The sequence below is a fragment of the Vollenhovia emeryi genome, unplaced genomic scaffold (genome assembly GCF_000949405.1).
Source record: "Vollenhovia emeryi isolate VEMERY1.0 unplaced genomic scaffold, V.emery_V1.0 DF939141.1, whole genome shotgun sequence".
Classification (NCBI taxonomy): Eukaryota; Metazoa; Arthropoda; class Insecta; order Hymenoptera; family Formicidae; genus Vollenhovia; species Vollenhovia emeryi.
In genome coordinates this window covers 1415999-1433387 of record NW_011967225.1, presented here as the reverse complement: position 1 = coordinate 1433387, position 17389 = coordinate 1415999, and the positions used below count along the sequence as shown (strand labels likewise).

Sequence of the window (17389 nt, the reverse complement as noted above, 5' to 3'; positions counted from 1 at the left end):
TCTTACAGCTTAAGGCTTAGCTTACTTAAAGCAAGATTGTGGACCGGGGGTAAGAAGAAAGATCACATTAGAACATACATTTGATATGATTTACAAATATCGATAAAATAATATACCTTTCAATTGCACGTCTCGTGTTCAACTAGAAATCCAGAGGAGAGTGGTTTTCTCGATGAGTTTCGGAACGCAATGATAATACTAATTTCGAGATTCTCAAAAGATAAGAATTCTTTTATTACTTCATTGCGGAATTGTGTTTTAACTTTGATGATTTTCCAAAGACCCGGAGAAGTTTTGATTTTCGAAATTATCAATTTCAATAATTGAAATACTATACTTTTATGTTAGTGCATATAAATTACACGTTAAATATCTTGTTTTCTTTATTATTTTAAATGTTTTGATCTTTTAAAGTTACGTCAAATTGTAATATTAAATATCATACCATTTCAATTGTTTCAGGCGACCTCGACAGTTGGCATAATCGCTCACTGCGCTGACCCGTGGACGAGTGGCTCGCGCTTTACTGTAATTCAGTGCGTTACCAAACTCATCAAGAATGAAGTGTTTCAATGTGTCTGCCGCCGAGTGTACGTGTTGGCATGTTTTGTAATTCGCATGGACATAACGAATCCGAGTTTTCCGTCATCGCGATGTGTCACGCGCGCCACGATCGTCCTCAGTGATAAATTCCAGTGCGCTTATCGAATAACACAAGCGACGTACGCCGTTAACACGTAAAATGGCGTGGTTCGGAGATGGTTTTTCCAGCCTCTCCAGTTTAAAGGGACAGGTCACGAATTTCACGAAGGCGGTCCTATCCGATGGCATCGTCGACGAAATGGGTGCGTGTTAATGTTCTAAAAGTATAGCACGATTCCGGATCTCATTATTTTCGTAAGGCGCAGTTACTCCAGGAAAAGGTTAGGTTACAGCTGTCAAATGACGGTTCTACCTTACCGAGCAGCTATTACCGACCGAGTGAAGCTGACCCTGTAATTCGCGCGAAATTCTTTTCTTGTAACACTGTTTTAACGGCTGTAATTAAAACAGTTATGCATACACTGGTCAAGTACAAAAACCCTTATCTTTTCTGTATCTGTGTTTATTTAAAATATAAATTTATTAAATATGATATGGTTAAAACTCAAGTCAAGAATTCATGCATTTTAAAAAAACAGCAATTCATACTAATCTTCCGTAGTTTTTAAAATTTATTGCTTTATTTATTCTACTGTAAGTTAATTTTACGTTATTATTTCAATGTTTGTAATTGTTTGATTCTTTATTTATACATTTTTTGGATTTCTGCGAGAAAAAGTTTACGGCTTTTGCATTTATTTAAAAACTCGCCATAATAATTCTTTTCCAATTATGTCATCTTTAAATTAATAGTCCAAGTTAACAACGACAAGTACGATTTATAAGACTCCATCGAGCGCATCCGTCAGTTAATTCTGACTGTTGTTTACTTCCAGACGAGCGATCGAAGGCGTTGAAGGAGGCGAACGAAAGATGTAGCCAGCTGCAAGATCTGCTCACCGCCAAAGATGCGGAGGTGAGTGTATTTGTATTACCTAAATTAGTTTGTGTTGTATTCAATTATACGTATGTTATACATATACGTACATTTATGTTGTATGTTTATAATTCTAAATTTTTTGGAACCGCGCGTTTAACTCTTTCACAATTTTACCCGTAAAAACGACCCGAAGACATTCGGGCGATCGACTTATAACTCGATACGCACGTTCGCGGTGTCCTTTTAAATAATTTTCACTGATAACCTTCGTGGGTGCGTTTCACACATAGGAAGAAAGAAATGAAAAAAAGTCACGCTCGATATACGCACAGATGTCTGCTGGTCGAGATAAGGGGGGAAAGGGCTACGTTGTGATTAGAAATTATTTTAACAGATGTCGCGTTCCCCAATAATCGCGAACGAGTGTAGAGCAAACACCGCGTCCCGCCTTATCCGTTATAACGATATTACGATCACGGATCTTTTAGACCGGTCGAAGACGACGGATCGGCGCGTAAAATATGTAGGGTACGATGACGAAATTAGGATCGGATACCAGATGCACAGTTGGAAAATTTTTGTTTTCTTGTTAAAGAAAATGCCGTTTAAAATTTTTGTGCTGAATGTTTAACACATTTATGTGTTAGTTTAACATATTACTCTTGTGTTAGTGGAACTCAGATGTAAAATTATTAAAATACTTGAAAAGAAATGTTAAAACAACGCAATGTGTACTTACTTTTTAATCTTACACAATACATATGTTCTATATTATTAGTAACCAAATTTATTTGTTCAAATTTACAGAATAAAATGTTGATTTTATTCTATATAATATGATTTCGAACTGTCATTTGACTTATTACATCTGTAAAATGTAAAAATTACATTTTTTTAAATTCATTTTGTCATTAAAAACGTGTTAATTTTACACAAAATTTATTTCGAATTATTTTAAGATTCACATTTATTTTGTGTTAAAATATTAACACAGTGTGATTATTTAACATATCCATATTATGTTAAATTAACACAAAAATTTGTGTGGACCGTTTGGGACATGGAATAGCTGTTAAATTTAACACAAAGTTTTCAACTGTGTGCGGATCAACAATTTTATGAGTCGCTAATAAGCGACATTTTGAAGTACTTAATTCACTTAAATTTGGCTCTTTTCTATATATTTACAATTTTATGCTGTATCATCGATATCGTAAAAGGCATCGACGTGCTTTTATGTCGCTTAGCTGCGACTCGCCAAATTGTTGATCCGCATTTGGTATCTGATCCGAATTTGATCACCTTACCCTGAGAACTGTCGGAGAGTAGAAAGGAAAATCTCGGATTTTATATACCTGTACAACATAGTTGCACGGTAGCGACTGAAAAACATAGTCGCTACCGTGCACGGAGAGAATTTTCCTTTAAAATTAATCCTGAAAGTCACGTAATCGTGGGACAACACGGTATTTCGAATAATTTTATGCTATATTGTCTAGTAAAGTGTGCACTAAGTATAATTACTAGTGAAATGCATGGGAAAATTTCAAAAAAGTCTCATAAAGTTGTTCCACGATTACATAATTTTGAGGATAAATTTTAAGAGAAAATTCTCCCCGTGTAGCTGATCATGGTTTGCTACAAAATATTTTGCTGCCATAACTACAAATTTCCAAACCATAGCAAACGGTTCGCCGTCGCACCTGATACAATAGGCACAGCAAAATACTCAGCTATCACAGCTAAATATTGCTGTCGACATTTTACAGCTGAAAAAAATTTAGTTACCACGTGCAGTTTTTTTTTAGCTACGGCAGCTACGTGTTTCTTTTCCGCGCATAAACGTGCGCTCGTCGAGGATTTCGATAATTCAGGATATTTCCTGGATCGATGGAAGAGCGTTACGATTTTGAGAGAGGCACTTTATATACGCCCGGACGCATTTTTTTACCTAATGGCGAACGGCCGTCGGGGGCTCGGGGCTCGAGGCTCAGTAGGGAACCCCGGCGGGGCGACGGGGGGTTTCGGCGGTACCCAGGGGTCATGCGAGATAACGCATCGAGGATCGTGGGAGGTGGGGGACCGTTATCGCAATGCAAACGCGAGATAAGAGCGGCAAATGTAAACGCGCATCGTACGTCCTGTATCCACCAGGCACCACCGGACTTCCTTCTGACTGTGCTTCCTAATATTTAAGCCGGGGGGATCCGGGACGCGATCGCCTTAAGCGCCCGAATCAGCGGGATTCTCTTCGAATTTCGCGGATAAATCCCTCTTCGCGAGGGCCGCACTGTAAAAAAAAGTTTGTAAAATTACGTACACAGTTGGAAATTTTGTGTTAAATTTAACAGATATCACATGTCCCAAACGGTCCACACAAATTTTTGACATTTAATTTGACATAATATGGATATGTTACATGTTACATGATCACACTCTGTTAATATTTTGACACAAAATAAATGTGAATCTGAAAATAATTTGAAATAAATTTTGTGTAAACACATTGTGTTGTTTTAACATTTCTTTTCAGTTATTTTAATAATTTTACACTTGAGGTCAATTAACACAAGAGCAATACGTTAAATTAACACATGAATGTGTTGAACGTTTAACACAAAAATTTCAACCAACATTTTTTTTAACAAAAAAGCACAAATTTCCCAACTGTGTAAAAATTTATGTACTTTTGCCAAAGACGTTTTTTACTCTTTGCTGTGTAAATACTTGTTTACACTTGATGAAAAATTACAACCAATTATAAAATTTACACAATTAAAAGCAAGCAGTTTTCTTATTGTATAAGGTAATAATTTTATGTACAAGGTGTAAATTTACAGACGTATGTAAATATACACCTTTAATAGATGGTCCCAATATTACTCACTAGAATAATTGTAATTTTACGTGTAATTTTTTTTACAGTGCGGTCTTCGAACGCCGGAGGCCCGTCCCTCCCGCCGCTTGGCAACAATCGCGAAAACCCGTGACAATATTCGTTTTGTCTCTGAACCTTTAGGGATTTCTTTATTTGCGAGCTCCGCTTCGAGCGACCTGCCCTCGATTTCCGTACATACAGAAACGCTTGTCATATCAATAGTGTTAAAACTTTCAGGCGACTTACGCTCAATCGCTTTTCCATGCATGGAAATGTTTTCTCGTTACATTGATAGTGTTAAATTTCGGAAAATGCACTCTTGCAATCAGTGGCGTAACTACAATGTTGGGGGCCCCCGGGCAAAAATTGAATAGGGCCCTTTATATAGGGGTCAAATTTAGGGATCATTCCAAGGTCAACTTGAAATTTTCAAAAGGGAACGAAACCCCTATTTTGACAACAAAAACGGATAGAACAAAAGATTAAGTCAAGATTTGTCATTGATCCAGCTATCTGTAAGTAATCTATGGCTCACACAAAACCCCTTCCTTTTTTCTTATACGGGCTTGGGACCGTCAATGGCAAAGTTATGTTATGTTTTTTTTTGCAATTTTGCGTTTTTATATTTTTTTTGTATTTTATATTTTTATATTTTTTGTTTTTTATTTTTTTAACTTTTTATTAGTAGGGCTTATTGGTAAATTCCCTACTGTACTAAGACGACCGTTGATCCAGCCACCTAAGGCAAGATTAAAAGATGAACAAAAAATCATTTAAAAAATATCATTAGATTATCTGCTAAATTCATTAATTTCCGAATCGCACTTAAAATTTAATTTTTCGGACCTTCTTATCTGCAAATACGTTGATAATACTGTGGAGATTATTTCTCAAATAGTTTGCTTCTTCATGTTCAATAGAAAGAATGCATAACAGTCCAGGATATTTAGGGGGCCCTTCGAAGCTGGGGCCCCCAGACCATGCCAGGGCTTCCCGGGTGGTAGTTACGCCACTGCTTGCAATAATGTTAATACACGGAGAGGATTTTCTCTTACAATTTATCCTGAAAGTCACGTAATCGCGGGACGACGTGGCACTTCGGTGAACTTTATGAGAGTTTTTTGACATTTCATCATACATTTTACTAGTAAAATGTATACTAAGCATAATTACTGGTAAAATGTACTGGTAAAATTTGAAAAAAAAACTCAAAACGCCACGTTGTCCCACGATTACATGATTTTCAGGGTAAATCTTAAGAGAAAATTCTCTCCGTATAGTAAATAGTAATAATCCGTTAATACATTGAAAGTTTAATAATAATAAATATTAATGCTCGGTTTTTTTTAATACCGTGACAAGGTGACACGTGCGCGCACGCACGAGAAAGGAACAAAGAGCATATTATATCAAAGTGCAATAGCTATAACCTTCGTGCAATTTCTTTTTTTACGCGGCGTTTTAATTTATATGTATAACTTATATAAGAATCGTCTGTCGTGCACAGATTTCTCTCCTGCGCCGGCAGAATTGCGAGCTGCAGAGAACCGTCATCGAGATAGACGCAAAGTCCAAGGAATCGGTAAGTCGATGCTTCTGTATTAAATAACTGCGGATAATTGCCGCAAAGAGCCTGCTAACGGTTGAGAAAAAAATAAATATTAAAAAACGCCTCGCCACTTGCGTTAGGCGTTGACTTTTTGCGGTATTTCGAGGTAATGGAAACCGATTATTTTTTATTATTTCTCGCCGTTGATTGGAAGATACGTGTGACGTTGCGTGCCGCGGCGGCGCGCGGAAATAGGAAGGCAATCGGCAAGAACGACGGTCGCGTCCTGCTCTTCCTCCGCGCTCTTTTTTTTTCCCCGCTTTTCGAGCGGACGCAGGCGTAAGCGCGGTTTTTTCGCGAACGTTCGACGCGTCGATTATCACCTTTTGTAAGAACCGCTCTCGCGATTACGTGACCTATAAACCGCGCGTGGAGCGTCGCTGCGCGCCCACCGTCTCTCGGTTCTCTCACTCTCTCTCTCTCTCTGTCTCTGTCTCTCCCTTCCTCCCCTCCCCTCTTTCTCTCTTTCTCTCTCCTTGTTAGCAGTCGAGACTCCCGGGGCTTCCACATCGTCGCGATAATTCAGTGTTGTTACATAATTGTAATAATAGAGCGATCCATTGTCTCTAAGTTACCTGTTGCTGCCGCTCATTAAGTTGCAAATACGATAATACTCGCGGGCGCACGCGTATTTATACATGTGTGCGGGAAGCAAATGCGCCCGCGATAACGGCAACTAGCCGTTTGGCATTATTTAGCGGATATCGATAGTAACTGTTAATAGGCGGAAAGGCCTTTTTTTTCCTTATCGGCGCCCGATAAGGGACTTCTGTTGCGTCATCGTAGGACATTGTGGTATAATTCAATATCGCGTCGTCGCGTGTATATATTTTTCGTTATATATTATTTTCCGAAATCACCGCGACGCCGTCTCGTGAACGATCGCGCGCGTGGAAGCAACGTTTCGACACGGGCCGCGACCCCGGCGGAAAAAGGAACGTCTGGAAAAAAAAGGAAAGAACAATAAGAGAAAAGAAAATGGGAGTGACGAGATGTAATTAAAAGTGCTCACGGAAAGGCCCGAGCGGCGCCGTATTTGCGGCCCCGAAACGTTTCGGATTTTGTTTCGCGTCTTTCATTGTGTGGAACGTAGTACGCGTTAGGAACGAAAGATAAGGAGGCAACACGTCGCTGCGTTCTTACACTTTATTACGTATCTTGGATCAACAAAGGATCGGTCTCACTTGCCGTGGAATGTGTCACGAATTTCTCCGGGAAGAGAATTTCTTTTACTTCTTCTTTCAGGCGAATCAACAACCGTCTCTTTTGCCCAATCTTTTTCCCTACCTTCCCTTCGCCCCGCCAACCGTGTGTATTCGTCGTATTTGCATTGAAACAATTATCGGATGTTTGATATTACTTTCGAAACCGTCGCAACGCGCCGAGAGACGTGGGCTACGTGCAAAGCCGAGGAGTCTGTAGACGCGAGCCGCCGCAAAACCGGAGAGAAACGACGAAAGAACGTTGTACATTAAACTTTGTATATTAAACGCCACGTCACTCTTCATTCCTGATAATCGATAACGTGGCAAAGAAGCGCGGGAGAGACAAGAGTACGTCGGTTTTCCAATTCCTTTATATTGTAAAGGCAGAAAATGGAAGGCAGAAGGATACGATGATTCATCGCCCGCGCGTCGTTACGTGAGTGCATCAATAGTCCTTGGAGTCACTATCGAAACGAGCGCATCAGTTCAGAAAATTGCCTAATACGCCGCTTGTAGTTTAAGCGATAGAGAAATACCACGTTTTTCGTTTAAAATTTCGAACAATTTTGATCGATGACGAGCGCTGGAGACGCGCGCGTTTACACAATGAGTAACGAGACAGCTGCGCACGATTCAAAAGAACCTAATAATAAGATACATGTATCTTATTGTTAAAACAAATGTGACAAAAGGGGGACTACTTGAGTCGAAATTTTGGCCCTATGTTGAACCTTTAATTCTGTTATATAGTAGGTCGAACTGCAAGTACAAAATTTACTCCTGCTTTAAAACTGATAGCGTCGGAAATTTCTACTGTTGCCAATTTAGCATTAAAGTAGGTCCTCTTAAGTAGGAGCTGAAGTAAATTCTTAGAATTGAAGATTCAATGGAGGAGTAAAAAATATATAATGTCATCAAAATAGGTTATTGCTGGTCTATGTAGGTGCATAGATCAGCTAAGTAGGTGTAAATTATCCTTAAAAGAATCAAAATAGTACCAAAATTTCGACTTGGGTAGTACCAACCGAAAGATGATAAGGCGTACCGGTAATTTTACGAAGAAGTATATTTATTGAGGTTTCTCCAAACCTCGGTCCTCCTTCTGGACCTTCTTCAGTGATGTGGCTATGTCTTATTCACAAAATATTATAAGAGTAATACCAGAAAAGTGTTAAAACACATGTAAAATACATCCTCTGAGGACTCTTGGTCATCAAGTATCAAATACTTGTCCAACGTCTCAATAATCGAGCCATCTCGCATATCCGGTATAATGAGTCTCATGTCTGTTCGAGTCGTACTTAATGAAGTAAAAAAAAAACGAAAGTCATAAAGGTAAATTATTTGAACTAGTGAGAGAAAGACGAGACAAAGATAATAACTTAGTAAATAGAAAGAACAACGATGAATAAATAAGTAAACGAAAGGATCGATTCATATCCAATAAAATTTTATTCTTATTTTTACATATTGCATTTATCGAGTAAGGTATACTTATAAGTATATCTTACTCGAAACCGATATGCCTGTATTATTACATATTACGTTTTTTCCACTTGTTTTGGAGCCTCGGCTCCGAGTACTCGGTTGTAGAGAAGTCAGATCTTTCGCGGGAGATTTCTTCGTGACGCAATAAGAATAAACTTCATCCTGTGATACAATAACAGTCGGTTCGACCGATCGATTTCGATTAGTAGTTCACGTACCACCCCGCAATTTCGTCGCCTCGATAACGCACCGAAGTGCGATAAGCGTACGCGATCAGGGGGTTGCGCTCAGTTTTCAGCGCACGATAGTGGCTATGGCTACTCTCTCGATCGGATGCCTATAAATACAGGCCTAACCGGGCTCCTCCGCGTTAAGTTAGCCGAGGTGCCATTTGTGCGATAAAGTTAAAAGCAGATACGAGAGGTCTTTTGGAAAATTTGCCAAGGTTAGCAATGTCGTTATTACTATTTTGCCGGTCATCCTACTTTGCGACGTGACGTCTTCCGTTTGTCTTCAATTTACTTCAATGCCACGCTGTTTAAACTCATTTTTTAAAAATAAGTTTACGTTGTTTTCTATTGTATTTTCGTTCGTAAAGTGCTGCACACCTCGCAATCGATCTCGTTAATTTCATGATTTTGCGAGTAGTGCGACTTTAAAATCACTTCTGCTTCTTCCTCCTCGTGTAATAGGCTTAAAGCGCGTGTTTATCCAGTTCGTACTGGTACTCTGAGCATTTTTGGTTTTTCACTTTATCTTCGTTAGACTGCTAACTTTGCCGAAGAAAACTTCCAGCCTGGAAGCTACACCCCTAAAGACGTGTGGGTGGCAAGATACTCTCGGTGGTTGTCACTTTCCTCTGAGAAGTAGCGTTCAAGAAAACCAGCGGTGTCCATGAAAGCCGAATCAGACTAGCAATTGCAGACTCGGATTGGATTGGGATTGGGATTGGCGATTGACGATTGTCTTCTAGCCAATGAGAGTAAATCGCTGGCTGCTTTGCTCTCATTGGCTAGAAGAAAGTCGCCAATCGCCAATTCCAACCCAATCCGCGTCAACAGTTGCTAGTCTGATTCAGCGTTGACTGGATTTGAACTCGGATCTTTTCGTTCATTTGTTTACTAAGCAGCGCGCTTCTCTGCGCCACACGCGCCACTTTAAAATTACTGGAGGGATAAAAGACTGCGGCAGACAGTAGAGTCACGCAGGAAAGAATAATATCGGTAGAACGCCATTAGTGCTGTGTATATTCGCAAAGGCATAATTGCATTACGATCCATACTTCCGTTTGTCATTTCGTCGACTTCGGTTCTCCTTCCGCTACCCTTATTGCCCTTCGTCAAAAACGATTTTGCGTAGCTGCGAGAAAGCAGAAACGATGCCACGAATAATCAGATGGCACAAAACACGGGTGTCTGTATAACAGTTGCGGTTGTTCTTCTCGTCCCCCCACGGTCCGTCGTGTCTCGCTGACAATGGACACAGCTCCTTCCACCTTTCCATTTTAAATTTGTATTCCTAATCGTTTCCCTTCTAGGCGGAAGAGACGAGTCTCCGTGTCGGGCCTCCTACCGCGATTACCGCTGGCGTGCTCTCGTTAAAATGCTCTCCCATTTCCTTCAGCTGTGCCCGCAGCAAACGCGCTACCATAGGGGCCGATAAAAAATGTCCTGTCGACGCCTGCGTTAATAACAGCGACGCGCCGTGCGTTCCGTACGCGATTGCGTTCTAAACGGCGAACGGTCTAGTTGCGTTACGCACGACTTCTAAATAATTTCGTCCGACTGTTACATAATGGCGAGCAGCTCTAAGAGCCTTTCTGACCTCGACTTTATAACTGTCTTACTACCGAGGGGGTTTCCAAATATCCCCGAATATGATACATTAATCGATACATAATACGATACATTAGACTCAAGGGAAAGTAAAGGCCGCCGAATCAGACTAGCAACTGTCGACGCGGGTCGGATTGGGATTGGCGATTGGCGAGTCTTCTAGCCAATGAGAGCAAAGCAGCCAGCGACTTACTCTCATTGGCTACAGGACAATCGTCAATCGCCAATCCCAATCCAATCCGAGTTGGCAATTGCTAGTCTGATTCGCCCTTAAAGCCCGGTCACAAACTTCTATATACTAGACTGCTGCCTTCGAGCTGAAAAATGAGGCAAGAGTTCCGCCATGTCTTATTAGATAAATAAAGTAGTATGTGTGCATCGGTGTGTCACTTATTTACCTAACAAGACATGGCGGAACTCTTGCCTCACTTTTCAACTCGAAGGTAGCAGTCTAGTAGTATATAGAAGTCTGTAGGCCCGGTCTACAATGAGTCGTTAGTCGTTAATCAGAAGTCGGAACTATATATCAATCCTTTTTCTTTCTGGGCGAATGAAAATGGGCCGACATATAGTTCTAACTTCTGATCAACAACTTATTGCAGACTGGGCCTAAAAGAGCGTCGCGAAGTCTATCCGCGTTCGCGGATCGCGAGGTGGCTTGCGGTTCGATAAAATAAATTTCGCGACGCGCGGGAGAGACGAGGCACGGCGCGAGGAACACAATTAAGGGGGATAGTTTTTCGGGAAAGTCGCGGTGCCGTGACACACGCGGGCAGGGACGAAGACGAGAGGTGTTCCGACACGTATGCACGCGCCATGCGCTCCTCTCGCACAGTCTTACGTGTGCATCGCCCCGCGTAACCTCCACTTAGTCCCCTCCCTTCTATCCTCCTCCTCCTCCTGCTCTTCTACCACCACCACCACCTCCTCCTCCTCCTCCTCCTCCTCCTCCTCCTCCTCCAGCTTGGCTAGAGTCGGCCGCTACGCTAGCTGGTGGAAGATGGAGCTCTCGAGACGTACAGTCATTCGGCGACAAGCGCGTGTCGCGCACCTCGCAGCCGAACGTGCGCCAACCTGTGATGGACAGCCCCGGGTTACCTTTTCCGCCTGCCCCACGGGAAGATCGCCCGGGACGATCGTACGTCGATGTACCGCGAGTTTCGACTTGGAGAACGGCACGAGGGGGACCGCGGCGGCACGGGATCGGCGACCAGGTCGCGACGATGACGACGGCGACACCGACGATGACGATTGTCCCACCTGCCTAACGTAAGCCGCACGATTTTGAAATCACTTCCGCCGCGGGAGCCTCTCGACGCGGGAAGCGTTTTACTTCGCGTTCCAGACGAAATCCGTGCTCGCGTCGAGCCCGCTGCTGCCCCGGATAGCATAGGCTGACGTTACTTGTCGCCATTTCGACGTTGAAATGACCCTTTTGGCGACATTTCCACGTTAGAATGACGACAAGTGACTGGTAGCTCGCGCTGTTCAGCGAAGACTCGCTCCTCGTCTTCCTTTCTCGTCCCGTTTCGCTCTGCCCACCTTCGTCGCTGGGGACGCGCCGCGGAGCCGACGCGACGTTCGCGCGCGAGTTTCCCGTCGCCGCGAGGGAGAAAAATCGTGTCACGATCGCGAAGGCTTCACTCGTCAACTTTTCGAACGTCCCGCGACACGCAGTCGCAGTCGCGTTACGTGGAAATAATCGCATGGCAACTTTCCTATATCGCGCCATTGTTTCGCGCGCAAAGCGATGACCAGGCAACTTGTCGCGCGCAAGCGCGCATCCTCCGCTATTTCGTAAGTTTCGCGTCGAGTTTCCCGGGAGTTTTCCCTCCCCGCGCGGCGAGTTTATAGTCAATTCGTAATTCGCGATTTGTTTCCTCTTTCTTCCCCTTCTCTCTTTCACGCGGGAGATTAGACCCCGCTGCCGATTCATATCGATCGTCGAAGATAACTCCATTTTGTAGTTTTATACGCGGTGACTCGTACTTCCCCCCCTCCCCCACCACCCTTTTTCAAGCCTAACGTTTGCTCGAGCGACATTCCGGTGCTTCAAGATTAGAAACGCTTAGTACGACATTCTTTTCGATGTAAAAGCAATAACGTTTCTTTTATTCTCTCCCCCCCCCCCCTCCTCCCGCCGTTCGACGATATAACGTGCTCTATTTGCGTTACACGTTTCACAGCTGCGATATAGATGTGCAATAGGGGAATAACAAAGTCGACTTTCAGATCGTCTCCTCGATTTAACACTAATTCTCAGATTATTTTTAGAAGTGTATGCAGAATCCGGTGCATTTTTTCCTTCGTAAAGTTATCCCTATTATTATTGTATTAAAAATTCGTTTTTTTAATAATATAAAAATTGTACGATAGACCATTGTCCACAAAAAACAATTATTTTCTGTTAATTACACATGGAGTATTGTATTGTAATTCTATTTTTAGAAACGTGTAGAATTCCTCGACACGCTTCCTCTGTAAAACGATTTTCTTTATCTTAACAGATCCGCAATATTGTTGTATTGTAAAAAATCTTTTTTTTTTTAAACAATTGCACAAAGCACCGCGTCATCGAAATTATTTCTCCAATAATACTATTTAACAGTATTGCGTTGTAAAACGTTCGAAAGACACAAAGTGTGGAAAGTAGAAACGCGGGGAAATTCGGGAAAGCGGAGGCTATAATTCAGCGGCGAGTATTTTCGCGGACGTCCACGGAATGCAGGAAGGCCCCTTCGATCGTCGGGACGTTGGAGGAACGAGCGATGGCTTATTTATTTTTATTCAGCCGCGGCATTACGTGGCCACGTCGAATTTGCGCGTTTTTCGCGTCAGGCCTGCGGCTCGCGGAGTTATCGGTAGATAATGCACGAAGGACAAGCTTACCTATGATTACTTAACCAACGCGACGCGCGATTACCCGCGCGCCCGCACGACGTTGGACGGTACATCGTTGCCGGTTGCAAAAATCAGTATATTACTTGCAAACGACAGAAGCCGCGTTGGCTTATCGTACGTCGATTGAAATAAAAAAATTCCGACTTAGGTGCACGCGCGCCTCGATTTGATTGACTCGCGTCAATCTCCCGAGGTGGAAATCATATGAAAAAGTATTGAAATGTATTCTAGAGAGCGACCAGCCGGTTCGTTTCCGCGCTTGTTTCACGTCCCGCTCGGAGTCATCGTTCTGACGTATGTATGTACAAGAGAAAGACCTATGATTCGCGTGTACGCTCGCAGATGATCGATAATTCCCCGTTTAATTTGTTAAAATAGGACCGAGTGAACTTGGGGTAACAATTAGAGGGTCAAGGAGATCGCTAGGATATCCTTACACGCAACGGCCCGTATGTGTACAGTGATGGACAGAATGGATGCAACACTTTTTTTTTAACGAGTTTAGGAACATGCATTCAGATCGAGGGTTACGTTGCAAAATCTTCTTCGAGGACTGTGTTACTCGATTCCGAAACCATTTTGAGCAGTTCCGATCTACTTCTCGAGTTCCTAAACTCATTAAAAAAAAGTGCCGCAATCATTCTGTCCTTCACTGTACAGTGATGGACAGAATGGTTGCAATAATTTTTTTACACGAAAACGTGCGTGTAGATAGAGGGTTACGTTTAAAAATCCTCTTCTCCGAGGAAAATTTTACTCGATGGCCAAAACCATTTGGAGCGAACTTGGTTCAAGTTCCGGCATCGTGGAGACGGGCCTTGAGAAAATCGGCGCGCGGCTTGCTTTAGTTTTGAGAACAAAAGGCTTGTTTTCTACTGCCGCACTGGTAAATTAAACTATAGTACAATAAATCAGAGTAAGACAAGAATTTTTGTTTTCATTCTAGCTTACTGCACTAGTTCACCAGTGCAGCAAACAGAAAACAAGCCTAAAAATGTGTACGCAAAAGATCGAGGGGGAAACCGCTGACCAAAATCGTGTACAACAATGCCCGCTAATGCCCAGCGGACATTACTTTATCTTATTATCTAATCTAATCTGACTTATCTTGTTTTATCTTATTTTATCTTATGTTGTTTTTATAAGGCCCCAACAGGGCTAATGCCCAAACTAATGCCCAAAAAATGCCTAGCAATGCCCAGTAATGCCGCAAATCTGTACGCCACAATGTCCTCAGCGGTTTCCCCCTCGCAAGAAATATAAGGCACTAAAGATCCCGCCCGACCGTATAAGGAATTTCTATTAATCGCGTTAAAGATATAGATGCTCGATTACGTTACTTTGGAGATTCGGTATTAGAAAATTCTATCGAGGCACACGCGCGCGCGCAGATGCAGTCTCGGGAAGGGGTAAAAGGATTCTGTGTACACGGTAAAAAGTATTATAGGCTATTCAGTCGCCTTCGCTCACAATGGCGGTATAAGAACGCCACGTTCGTGCATTCATCGTTTCGAAGACTTTCGAGCATTGTCGACGGCATTAATAAACATAAGCGTTAAACCCGGAGAACGATCGGATATGGACATACGTGTAGCTGAAACCGGGTAGACGAATTAAACGCGCGACGTACAACGTGGCACGAAGACCTCAACGATCCCGACGACGATAGACAGAATTTCCGTTCTCGACGGAGACTCTTTAAAATGTCGTGAAACATAAAAAAGAATTCTTCAATTATTAACGAAAGCCACGTTAAGGCGTCGCCGTATCGACCGTCCGACGCGTCGCCGGCGCTCGCAGGGAGAGACCTCTTTTCTCTCGCGTTGATCAAAGATCAAGAACGTCTGGGTGCGAATCTCGGCGCGACACGGTTACCGTATATTTTTCAACCGTACTCGCGTACTGTGGCTATACTCGCTGACTCCCCGTCGTCTCCGATGACGATTTCTTGCTCTCCGCGAGGAACGCGCTGAGCCCTGACTTCTCAGTATCTAACACCAGCGATGGTGTGTTATTCGCTACGCTCGTTGATAATGCTCCTCTTCTTCGCGCGCATCCTCTCGCGGTCGCGCCGCGCCGCATGCGCCTCCCATAGATTTCTATACATATACTAACTAGACTGCTAACCTCCGAGCTGAAAAGTGAGGCAAGAGTTCAGCCATGTCTTGTTGGGTAAATAAAGTAGTATGTGTGCGTCGGTCGGTCAGTGACACACGCCGATGCACACAACCATTCCGTCCGTCACTGTGAGGAACGTGCATTTAGATTCAGGGTTCCGTTTTAAAATCCTCTTCTTTGAGGAATATTTTACACGATTGCCATTCCGAGACCATTTTAAGCGTTTCTGATCTATTTCTCGAGTTCCTAAACTTATTTAAAAAAAAAGTGTCGCAACCATTCTGTCCCTCACTGTACAGTGACGGGCAAAACGGTTACAGCACTCTTTTTATGAGTTCGGGAACATGCATTTAGATCGAGGGTTACGTTTTAAAATCTTCTTCTCCGAGGAATATTTTACTCGATGGCCATTCCGAGACCGTTTTAAGCGTTTCCGATCTATTTCTCGAGCTCCTAAACTCTTAAAAAAAAAAAACAAGTGACGCAACCATTCTGTCCCTCACTGTACAGCGATGGACAAAACGGTTGCGACACTTTATTGTAATGAGTTTTTTTATGAGTTAGGAACTCGAGAAATAGATTGGAAACGCTCAAAGTGGTTATGGCCATCGAGTAAAATATTCCCCGGAGAAGAAGATTTTGAAACGTAAGCCTCAACGCCTCCGCGCCGCTAATTAATCGTCCGCGTTGCGATTTTCGAAGACCACGAGAGACGGTTCGGCCAGAGGGGACGTGACACATTCAATTTCGCCGATTTCCTCGCTCAACGAGCACATTCTATTATCGCGCCAGCGAGTTATCGCGGTGCACGCGCGCGCGCGCGCGACAGTCGGCCATTGGAATATCCATGATCGGGGAGCATTACTTGACACAGGATATTCGACAATGCGAGGGTCATGCGAGTCGAAACCGGAAGCAGTAACCTGCGGTTCTCATTCTACCGAACGAGACCGCCTTTCCTCCGCGGCGTCCCGCGGTTATTTGTCGCCATTTTAACGTCAAAGCGTCGTCGAAAGCGTTATTGCGACGTCGGAACGGCGACAAGTGAGGTCGGGCTTGACTACCCGAGGCCGCGCCAGGCTGTCGCGAATCCGCGCGATTCCCGAATGCCGTTCCTATTCTTCTCTCCGTCCGAGCGAAATATGTCTCGGAATCGCATTTTTGTCAGGCGCGACGTAACCGTAAACTCGTAACTGGAGAACAGCGCGCGCAATTTTTATTTACCACGCGACTCGAGATCGCGTTCCACTCGGTTACCCAAAATCCATCCTCCGTCGCGTCGCGCGCGCCGGGTCCCGTCCCGGCGAACCGACCGATCCCGAAGACTTGCTGCTATTTACTCGGGTATTATTCGTTGAACCCTGAACCACGGCGTGAACATCGCGCCCGACATCGCGTGTCGCGGGCTCGCGCGCGCGTGCATGCGTACGTGCGTACATGCCTGCGTGCGTGCACGCGTGCGTGTGTGCGACATCGCGTCGCGGCCACTCGGTTACGTCACTGTCGTCGTGGACATTATTATGTTCCTACTGACGCAGGTACAATATGCCTGCCACGCTATTAGAGCAGGCCGCGTTAACCTGAAACCCCTCCGCGCCAGCGGAGTGTGTGTTTCGTAACGTCGCGCGCGCGACAGAGAGAGAGAGAGAGAGAGAGAGAGAGAGAGAGAGAGAGAGAGAGAGAGAGAGAGAGAGAGAGAGAGAAAGAGAGAGCTAGCTAGCTGTAAGCGATATATCCCTTATTATCAGTAAAAAAAGAAATGAAAAATACGCGAGTCGTTTGAGAGATGTCTCGTACATACACGCGATGAATGTCGCGATCCCTCGTCCTTGC

The 17389-nt window shown here is 43.5% G+C and overlaps 1 protein-coding gene across 1 annotated transcript in view; it reads left to right on the top strand.

The window, feature by feature from the left end:
• Positions 1-490: 490 nt before the first annotated feature.
• LOC105567023 (thyroid receptor-interacting protein 11-like) overlaps positions 491-17389 on the top strand; it is a 28721-nt gene continuing 11822 nt past the window's right edge. The window contains exons 1-3 of the mRNA XM_012021532.1: positions 491-845; positions 1479-1558; positions 5908-5982. Of these exons, the coding sequence (XP_011876922.1) occupies positions 743-845; positions 1479-1558; positions 5908-5982 (258 nt within the window). The 5' untranslated portion in view covers positions 491-742. The remainder of the gene's footprint in view (positions 846-1478; positions 1559-5907; positions 5983-17389) is intronic.